Source organism: Triticum aestivum, chromosome 3A (genome assembly GCF_018294505.1).
Source record: "Triticum aestivum cultivar Chinese Spring chromosome 3A, IWGSC CS RefSeq v2.1, whole genome shotgun sequence".
In the NCBI taxonomy this organism is placed as follows: Eukaryota; Viridiplantae; Streptophyta; class Magnoliopsida; order Poales; family Poaceae; genus Triticum; species Triticum aestivum.
The window spans coordinates 508,098,619-508,108,965 of NC_057800.1; the positions used below are offsets into that span (position 1 = coordinate 508,098,619).

A 10,347-nucleotide genomic window follows, 5' to 3' on the forward strand; every position below is an offset into this window, starting at 1 on the left:
GTATACTTTGCAGAAGACTTGAAAGTTGCAAATGTCTGACACGGAATTGGGTCCAATGTCTTGCGGATGGAGTTGAAAGAAGTGCAGAACATCTCGTAAAAATTTAGAGTCGGGCGGTGAGAAGCCCCGGTTCATGTGGTCAGTGAAAACAATGACCTCACCATCCTTTGGTTGAGGTCTTTCTTCGCCTGGGTCGGGGGCACGATAAGGCATAACATTCTTTGCTGGAAAGTACCCGATTTTGGCAAAATCTTTGAGAGTATCTTCGGTAACAATGGACTTAACCCAGCTGCATGAAGTGATTGTCTTTGGCGGCATTGTGGAGAGAAAAGCCTAAAGAAAAGAAATTCTTTGCCATGTTAAGTTGATTCATTAAAGCCGGAAATAATATACTACAACATGTACTCCAAATGGCGGCTTAAATGGGGCCTAATGATATATGGATAATTATAAGCCAGTGATGTAAGCCGCCATGACAAGCACTGATATTCAAGATCTGACAAGAGCGAATTTTATGAAGTGTTGGGACAAACATGTTTTACAGATTGGAGCTATAAGATTGGATCTGCGGCCGTTCATAGAAATGAAATAAAATCTAAACCTAAGGTGGCGGCAGCAGAAAAGTGGGGGTGCCCAGATGAGATCTGTTGCAATGAGGATATGTTCTGATATTAAAAAACAAGTGCTAAACCTGCTATCGCACAAGATTTGTGTCGTTTTCAGATCAAAACTATGCAATCTAGGAAAGAGAAGGATGAACGGTGATGAACACCGATGAACAGGGAAACCCTAAGGCAGATCTATTAATCGGAAAAGTGAAGGCTTACCGATGTTGATAAACAGTGAAGAGGCGCCGTGAGTTTCTGGTTCGTTCAGGGTGATGCAGCGGCCGGAGTTGAAGCAGTGGGCGAAGGTCGGCGGCGGCGGAGCTCGGGCACGCTGGAACGTTGCGAGAGAGGAGGAAGACGAGAAGGAAAGAAGGGGGAGAATGGATGGGCTGTCGGGGCCTATTTATAAGAAAAGGGTCAGTAGGCAGGCACGAGAAACGAGGAGGCCAAAAGAAGATTATCCAGTCGTGTTGACGCCTCGATTTTCGGGGTGGTTAATTAAAGATAAACATCCGTTAAGATATGATGTGTCTCGTGCGAAATTAATGGCAGATGACGTCATGGCGGGTTACAGTATCTTGTGAAGAACAAATGAAGACGGATTTTTTTCCTGAAGTGTTGAAGATTGACATGAACAAGTTCAAGTCAACCTGGAGCCTAATGTTGGGGATATAACTATTGGGTTAACCCGCCCAGGAGGGGCCGGGTTAAGCCACGACAGCCCATCAAGACAAAGCCCATAAAGGCGCTGAAGATGGTGGTTCACTATGAAGACTCGTTAAAAGGCCCGAGGCTCAGAGACGGCTTAAAGCCCATAAGCGTAAATCGACATATATGTATAACTTGTATTGTAAGGCATGTATATTTGGTCACCGAGCCGGACACGTTATATGAATCGGCCGGGACTCTGTAAAGCCGGTGGGCGTCAACCTGTGTATATAAAGGGACGACCCAGCAGCGGTTTAGGGCAAGAGACAACAAATCGAAAGCTAGGTCAAGCGTATTCGCTCCCTGGTGATTGAGACATAAGTAATACCACCTCAACTGGAGTAGGCCTTTACCTTCACCGCAAGGGGTTGAACCAGTATAAACCCCTGTGTCCTTTGTCTCGTTTAACCCCTTTAAGCTAACCTAGTGCGATGGCTCCACGACTAAGTCCTCACACTAGGACATCTGCCATGACAATTCCACGACAATGGACGTAATGCCTATATATTGATTGTGCCTTGGATGATCATCATAACTATGCACAATTCTGTCAATTGCCCAACAGCAATTTGTTTACCCATCGTTGTTGTGCTTATGAGAGCGATGCCTCTAGCAAATCAATGGCCCCAGGGTCCATTCTCCATTAATACTAAAAAACTGCAATTGCTTCATGTGTTTCCATTAATTTTGTTTTTTACTTTTATTGTTTTGCCTATCACTATTAGTTTTAATCTTGCAACTAGCAAGAATAAGGGGAGTGATGACCCCCTTGCATTTGTTGGGTGCAAGTAATTATTGTGTGTGTGTGCAGGTATGGTTCACGTTGCTAGTGTGGTGCCTCCTTCTGGTTCGATAACCGTGGTTCTTAACTAAGGGAAATACTATGATACTATATTGCTTCATTGTTCCTCTTCGGGGAAATCTAACAACTCCATCGCAAGTAGCAGCACATGACATAGTGAGGGCTAGACTGCCTCCTAGCAAAAAGTGCTCATCTATTGTAAACACCAAACCTCATGTTCAGTGAATAACATTAGGGGGTGTTACGCTACTGAGTGGCCTGAACCTAGGTAAAAATCATTGTGACACTGCATTATCTTCACCATGTAGTAGAGGTGGATCTTGAGTGTGTTAGCCTTCGCCGAACACACAAAGGGGATGCCCCTCATACCGAGGTGTCGTGCTTGCACGGGCGACAACATCATTGTCACAAGTTCTTCTCAAGAGAGTATAAGAGAAATGCTAAAGGAATAAGATCATAGTTTGCTCTCGAGGTCCTAGGAGATTTGCACTTTTTATTAGGAACTGAAGTGAAGAAAATTAAAGAACTAGTTCTGACCCAAGAAAAATATGATACAACCTTTTGGCTAAAACTGGAATGCAAGGTAGCAAACCTTCACCTACATGGCTACACCTCTTTCCGGCACCAGGAAATTATCTTCTTTTGATGGTGAACTTTTGGGACAGGGAGATATTACAAAATGTAGAAGCATAGTTGGTGCTCTTCAATACTTGACACTTTCAAGAACTGAAATTTCTTTTCCAATTAAAAGAGTGCGCCGGTATTTGTATGTACCAACCATAGTACATTGGCCAACGCATCTTAAGGAACATCGAGAACACTATGCAGATTGGGCCGGATGCGTTGATGATAGAAGGTCAATTGGTGGGTTTGCTATTTTATTTGGACTAAACTTGATATCTTGCTGTGCTAAGAAACAAGGAACCATATCAAGGTCAAGTAATAAAGTAGAATATAAAGATCTTGCAAATGCAAATGCAAAAATTATTTGGGTTTAGTATATGCTCAAGGGACTTGTATTAACACAAGATCCATGTATTTGGTATGGCAATTCGGGTGCCACATATTTGTAAGTAAATCGTGTCTTCCATGCCGGAACATATCACATAGAGACAGATATCACTTTGTGAGAGAATAGACGCATAAAAAATGTTAGAGATTTAGTTTGTCCACTCCAGGTATGAAGTTGCATATGGTTTCACCAAGGCTCTACCAACAAGGGACATAAAATCATTCACACGTAATCTCAACTTAATGAAGTGATTAAGGGTGTTGTTTGAATTTGTATAGAATCTCTCTTGGACTCTAGAAGTCTCCTGTAATGTCCAACACATGCATGCAAACTAGCACAATTAAAGTCGTAACTGATCCTTCCTTGATTAATGCATCGTGCTTCACCTTCCTTGTAATGTCCGGACGAGGGATTTTCCCATCTATATCAGTAGACTCACGCGGCCTCCTTCGGGAGGTGGAACACTTCTACATCGTTGTGCGAATTTCCATAAAGCACTTCACATTGTGATGGTCATAAGCCGGGGAATATCACTAGTCGCTTGGGTGTAGGTGCATCTGAACAGCGGCAGCTCAGGACCTAATGAGGCAGTGACTAGGGGGGAACGACCGAGAGGTTAGGTTTAGGTGTGTAAAGAATTGGGTTGGGCTTGGACCAAGCTAAAGGTATATGGGCTTTACCTTTTTCAAATTGGCTGGATATAGGTAAAATACACGTGGAAATTTCCATCTCCCTACATGTTCCACGCGGGAAGGGGACCATATGTTTTACTTCCGTTTCCGTTCCGCAAAACCCTTTTTCAGTTTCTATAATTTTCTCCGTTTCCGCTTTTTGCTGAACTACAGAGTAAATTCCACATCGTGCTCATCTCTTTTTTAATGATACCTATATTTTTAGAGTTTGCTCATCCCTATCCTTTTTCTTTTGAAGAACACTTGCTCATCTCTTCAATTTTATTTTTATTTTTTTGTGTTGAGAGACGCTCATCCCTCTATCCGCGGCGCTGTCGTAATGCGGGTTATTAATGCGGATCGTTTGACTGGGCCTCGAGATATTGCTAGGCCCAGCCCATCAGGGTGAAGGAAACCGACTCCGGGTCGAATTCCAATCCACCAACCCTGCGGTTGCCAAACTCGTACGGCTCCAGGTCGAACTCGGATTTGAGGAGATCAACAGTAGTAATCCAGGCGGAGTTGGCGTAGTTCGTACGTCTGGATGCCGAGGCGAACTCGGACTATCAGGCTTAAACGCGTCCTCGCCGGTGCTAATATATAGCCTTGACTTTCCTCCGAAATCCCCAGCCATTCTTTCCTCCCTCCCTTCTTCCTTCATAATTCTCGCCCCGCCCAACAAATCGCCATGGCTCCAATCCGACGCGCCGCGCAGCGGCCGGACTTCGCGTCCCACCCTTCTGACCTCGAGCTCATCAGCACGTACCTCATCCCCTGGGTCAGCACCGGCGAGCGCCCCTGGAAGTTCGTCCACGAGGCCGATGTCTACGCCGCCACGCCGCAGGACCTCGCCCGCGCCTACGCCCCGGCCACGGCCAGCGACGGCCAGGAGAGCTGGTACTTCTTCACGTCCCTGCGGGCCAAGAGCCGCCGCGGCCAGCGCAAGGCCCGCACCGTCGGATCCGGGGACCACGGCTGCTGGCACTCGGAGCGCGCCGCCAAGCCCCTCTTCGCCGGCATCGGCCACAGCCGCCAGATCGGGTACCGCCAGGCCTTCTCCTTCGCGACCAAGGAGGACGGCCGCCTGGTCCGCTCGGGGTGGCTCATGGCCGAGATCGGCCTCAACCCCGACGCCTCCGCGGAGGAGGAGCTCGTCCTCTGCAAGGTGTATCGGAGCCCGCGCGTCGGGACAGGCCAGAGATCTACGGCGCCGGCCGCTACCGGAGTTGGACCCGTCAGGATTGGAAGGGGAAAGGCGAGCGAGGAGGACTCTACCTCGTCTGAAGAGGGGACGCCAAGGGCTGCTGGGCCCGGCTGCTATTCGGCCCAGCAGCCCGCTCGAGTCTCCGCGTCCACTTCAGGTACCCTGTCCATGGAGGAGTCCGACTCCGAGCAGGGTTCGACCAGCCGAGGCGGCGGAGTGATTGGCACGTCGCCGTCCGCCACTCCGCCTCGGGTTCCCCGTTCCAAGGCCCTTCGAGCTGCTCAGCTTCCCCGGATCCCGACGGTTCCCGCGGCGCAGCGCCCGGACTTCGCTTCTCACCCTTCGGACCAAGTGCTGATCAAGTCCTACCTCACCCCGCGTGTCGCCTCCGGCCAACACCCGTGCCAGTTCACGCACGATGTCGACGTCTACACCGCCAGCCCGGGCGCCCTCACCAGGAAGTACTCCCCGACGATGGCAAGCGACGGCGAGAAGGCCTGGTACTTCTTCACCCTCCTGCCGGCCAAGAGCGCCCACGGCCAGCGGCGGCCGCGCACGGTGGGCACCGGGGAGGGGTGCTGGCACTCGGAGGCCGGCGTGAAGCCTGTTCTCGACGGCGACCATCCGATCGGATGGCGACAGTTCTTCTCCTTCATGACCAAGGAGGAAGGCCAGCGTGTCCGGAGCATCCGGTCGGGATGGATCATGGTTGAGATCGGCCTCGACCATGGCAAAGAAGAAGGCCCCTCGGACGAGCTCGTCCTGTGCAAGGTGTACCGCAGCCCGCGCGCCGGCCCGGTGGAACCCCCAGCGGCGGCTGGACGAAAGAGGAAATCCGGCGACAACTACTCTGGCCCAGCGGCGCCCGTGCTGACGCTGGGGCCCGCGGCCGGTGCCAGGAATTCTACGGCGGCGTCGGCATCTTCCTCCGGGCACAAGAAGAGGAAGACCCACAGCAGGAACTCCAGTCCCGTGCTGAGGACCGCGCGCGGCGTCCTGAAGTTGACGAGGCCGGTGACGTCTGGGCGCAACAAGAACACCAGCGCGGACCGATGCGCTCGCTGTGGGATGGAGCCAGCGTTGTCGCGCCGCGGAACGCCCGATGCTGCTGCCGAGGAGGAAGACGGCTCGGAGACGGATCTTGACGAGGACGACCCAATGACCGGCGAGTCCGGTGCACCCCATTGCCACAAAGCAGGTGAATCTTCAGGACGCGCCAGACCGTTCTACCAGTTCAAGATTTGACAACTAGATAGATGATCCCCAGTTTTCTCCTGAAACATGCTTTCCCAGCGAATTTTGTATCCACCACCAGGGGAGGGGATAGGTTTAAGTAGGGGGGAAATCCCATGGTTCTGCCTGCAATTTACTCTTCGTTCTTGGTATGCACATCGGATTAGGTACATATAGGCATTTTGGTTTTGTCAAATTGTTGTACTTCTTGGCGTATAAAGAAATCGTTCAGCAACTTGATCAGATTGTACATTAGCAGTTTTCTCAATCGCAAATAAATTGTTCAACAATGTAGCAGTTTTCTTCGATCAGAACAGAGCATTGCATTGACAGTAGCCAATATAAAGTTTTTGGCAATTGGATAATTGCAAGAGAGCATAATACGTAGTGCAACACTTGAATATACATATGAAATAATACTTGTGGAAAGCTTGCATTCAGGAAGTGCAGTGCTTCCTCACATAAGTTTCCAAGTGAAAATACGGCGACCACAATTGCAATACCTCGACAGACCACATTACAGACATTTGACCCACAGGTCTAAGAAACACGTGTAACTACACTAACATTTGGGATATTTGAGGTACTACTTGACATGAATAATTTAGACCAACGACATCATCGCAACTTAGCTCGGTTCATTTTCTTTACTCCGGAAGGTCAATCTTATTTGTTCTGACCTGTCTGCTCTAGGGATCTTGGAGCTGCAGGCAGATGGACACATCTCAGTTCAGAGCATGTTTGTAATACAAAGTTTTCCCTAATGATATAATCTACACAAACCTAATGCTGAGGTATAAATGTTCAACAGTCTGTGTTGGTAGCTGATGGTGAAAGTACATTATAAGTTGAAGTTTCAGGTTCTAACATATCCCAGGTTTCTGTCAGCCAACAGTTTATTATCATATCAGCCAAGGTTTCTGTCACTTATGGAGTTATGGTAGCCAAGAGAAACTTTGTGCATACAAGTGTTTTACCAGCCATAATATTCTAATTTAGGTTCCACTATCATCAATCACTATACATTTTTATTTTTATGTGTACAGGATTGACACTAGTGGAAATAAATCATATGCAACACAATGGGAAACACAAATACAAGTACTGTTCCATATGGTAAAAACTATGCAACTCAATGGGAAACACAAATACAAGTACTGTTCCATATGGTAAAAACTGCAAATACCTATTCCAGCTGCATCAGATCCTCTCATGATTTTCAGTTTCCTGCATATTGTGGTAAACAAACTGCAAGGAAGAATTTAAGGTCAGGAATAATTGGAACTGTTAGAACTTGACTTCCATAGCCAACACATGTATGAAAGCTAAGGCAATATGACATGGAAATCAATTTCGAAAATTCACCAACAACACTTAAGTAGATTCCAGTAGCCAATTTAACATCAAGGCCACATGCATGATTTTTCACTAAAAGAAGGTAAGAGGTCGGCGCATATAAATCTATATCTCAAAACTATCTTTTCAAAGATGAGAATAAAAGTTCATGAATCCTAAATCAACATTTTTTTATTAGCAGCATATTAATAAATCTAAGCTTTCTATCCAGTGCTTGTAGGCCAGTGAAGATCCATGTGAGATTGCCTCAAATGTTTGCAAATGGCTACATAATCCGGATTGTTAATTTGGCAAACAATGGGCCTCGTACTCGAGGTTTCAGAGAGAAACAGCAACCGAGATTGAGCATCATAGATATAGCCCAATTGTGGACAGCCTGGCAGATTCGTTGCTTTCTTTCAGGGGGAAAGGAAATATAACGGAAGCTTGTTCTACGGTTAGTCTTCTTTTCCTCAAGGATGGATACAATTTTCAGTATGGGGAGAGTTGGTGACTACTAGTGCGATCAGAGATTATGAGGCAATACATGTAGATGGGAAAAAACAGTGGAGCCCTAATATCTCCCAGATAGTAAATCAATCATGATCATAGTATTTTCATAATGAGCCTCAGACCAACCTAGCAACAAGTGAATCTTAAGTACTCCTAGTAGTTCCATCTGCAATAGAGATTGAAGTTCGACGAGATTTGTATTTAAGACAGTCAAAGATATTCTGGGATTACTCCTTGAACTGGCTTCCACAGTAAATAGGAGTAGCAATTAAAAGAGCTTACTCCCATGGAAGATCACCGACAAGCATCCAGTCAGCGTCCTTGTCTTCGTATGTAAGGACGTACTCTTGATCTTGGAGGGAATCAACATTTGAGCGATTAGTGAGCCTGTCCTTGGTTGATGGTTTGCGCAGCGAGCTTTGACCTTTAGAATCAGAGATGGATGTTATTACTCAGAGATGGAGTAGTAAATTTACTCTTCCAACGTCCAGGCTTTAGCAAGTTGGCAAAGATGGAAACTACTACTAGTGGAACTGAACACCCAGGTAATAGTACCGCTGGATACGTTCAAACGCAAAGATGGAAACTACTACTACTAGTAGTAGAAGTGAACACTAACCAGTGATGAAGCAGCTGAACATCTTCTGAAGCGCCATGGAGAGATCCTCGTAGCTGGAATACATCTTGAGGTCCACCTTCCTGAGGTACGGGGCGCCATCCATGCTCACCTTGACATAGTGTGGCGCGCCGTCGTCTCCCGCCTTGGCCTTGGAGGCGCTCGCCGCCAGCGTGTTCTTCCGGTAGTTGCGCACGGGCGGCCATCCCACGACCTGCGCCCTGGGCAAGAGGAGGAAGGCCCCGTCGATCAGCAGCGGCCAGCCAACAGCGCGTCCAGTTTCAGAGGCGAATGGAATGGAATCGAATCTTACTTGGCGGCCGGCGGGGCGGCGGAGGGCGGCTTGTCCTCGGCCCTGGCGGCGGCGGAGCACCCGCGGCGGGGGGAGGCGTCGGGGAAGGCGCGCTTGGAGGCGGCCTTGTGGGGGGCGGGGCCGAGGGTGAGCGCCGGCGCGACGTCGTCCGCGGGGCCGTCGCGGTCGCGGTCGCGGTCGGGGGACTCGGATCCCGGGAGGCCGAGGCGGAGCGTGAGGCGGGGCCCGGCCTCGGCGGCGGGGCTGGGCGAGGAGGAGCAGGAGGAGGAGGAGGGGGTGGGGGCGGAGAGGCCGATGTAGTCGTGCGGCTCGAGGGGCGGCGACATTGGAGCGGGTGGGGTGGGGGAGGGAGGAGAGGTTCTCTTCTCTATGCTTTGGAGGGAGGCGAGTGGGGAGGGAAGGGAGTGGGAGACGACTTGTTAATAAAAGTGGCCGACCGGGAGGATTTATTTTGCCCGGGGGTTTCTTTATGCGCGGCCCTTGTCCGCTTGTCCTCTTGTCTGCTGCCGCTTGTGCGCTCTGCCAGTCGCCTCTGCCTGCCTGCGCCACCTTGTTTGTGTGCGCGCGTCTCGACGAGTAGAGTACACTTCGACCATTGTTCGGAGCAACAAGTCAAAGCAAGAGCTACTGCTGTAATTTTTATTTTTATTTTAGTTGGGTACTGCTGTGACTATAATACTGGAGTATTATAATTCTCTTGGTTCTTCTAAATTGCCGCCATTGGATGACACTGCTTGTTAACTGTCTCAGCATCGACTAATCACACGCGCGGAGCTAGGGCCCGTCCGGCGTCCGCGCCACTGGGTGTCACAAGGGGCTTTGTCTGCTAATGGCTCCAGCTAGGAGGTGACAGCTTCCCCGGCAGAGGAAACTGTCTAGTAAATGCTTGCAGTTGCAGATGACAACCAGCGAGAAGAAGATAAAACGCGATGTTACGTTCTCTCCTAAGACATGTTGGGACGTACGTGTGATGCACGCTCGAAACCTTCTAAGGCAAGTTTGTTCTCTTCTGACCTGTTGGGCCGAAAATCACCCGCAAGTTCAGCCTAATTTGGCTCCACGTGTGGCGAACGAAATAGTCCCGGTTTGACGAGAGCGGTTGTGGGTGCCGGGCCGCAGCGCGCGTAGCTGCCGACACGAGAGCTGCCGGCCCTCCGACAGCGCCGCGGAGACGTCGCTCTCTCCCACCGCACCGCACCCGCTCTGGTTTCCCGTTCCCCACCACTACGTACAGCACAGGGCTCTCGTGCTCGGTGCCGATGCTCTGCGCCACGCCGATCGGATGAGGCGGGTCGCGCTCGCGGCCATGGATGTCGCCCCGCCCGCTCGCCG

General features: G+C 49.7%; 2 protein-coding genes across 2 annotated transcripts; one reads left to right on the forward strand and one right to left on the reverse strand.

The window, feature by feature from the left end:
* The first annotated feature begins 4,240 nt into the window (after positions 1-4,240).
* Positions 4,241-6,488, forward strand: LOC123061896 (uncharacterized). Its single transcript, XM_044485179.1, has one exon. It carries the CDS (start codon positions 4,490-4,492, stop codon positions 6,248-6,250), a length of 1,761 nt encoding a protein of 586 aa, XP_044341114.1. The 5' UTR covers positions 4,241-4,489; the 3' UTR covers positions 6,251-6,488.
* A 92-nt stretch (positions 6,489-6,580) lies between these two features.
* LOC123061897 (auxin-responsive protein IAA5) lies at positions 6,581-9,427 on the reverse strand. Its single transcript, XM_044485180.1, has 5 exons — positions 9,016-9,427; positions 8,706-8,923; positions 8,369-8,510; positions 7,425-7,486; positions 6,581-6,942 (listed from the first exon to the last, which is right to left on the reverse strand). Exons 1-5 carry the CDS (start codon positions 9,339-9,341, stop codon positions 6,905-6,907), a joined length of 786 nt encoding a protein of 261 aa, XP_044341115.1. The 5' UTR covers positions 9,342-9,427; the 3' UTR covers positions 6,581-6,904.
* Between the last annotated feature and the right edge of the window lie 920 nt (positions 9,428-10,347).

Excerpts from the sequence above, each read along its gene's own strand:
- LOC123061897 (XM_044485180.1), bottom strand. The coding sequence starts at position 9,341 with ATGTCGCCGCCCCTCGAGCCGCACGACTACATCGGCCTCTCCGCCCCC. Across the intron at positions 7,487-8,368 it reads GTCGGTGATCTTCCATGGGA|TTTGTTTACCACAATATGCA; the intron begins GTAAGCTCTTTT and ends TCTTCCTTGCAG. Across the intron at positions 6,943-7,424 it reads ATCTGATGCAGCTGGAATAG|CTCCAAGATCCCTAGAGCAG; the intron begins GTATTTGCAGTT and ends ATCTGCCTGCAG.
- LOC123061896 (XM_044485179.1), top strand. The coding sequence starts at position 4,490 with ATGGCTCCAATCCGACGCGCCGCGCAGCGGCCGGACTTCGCGTCCCAC.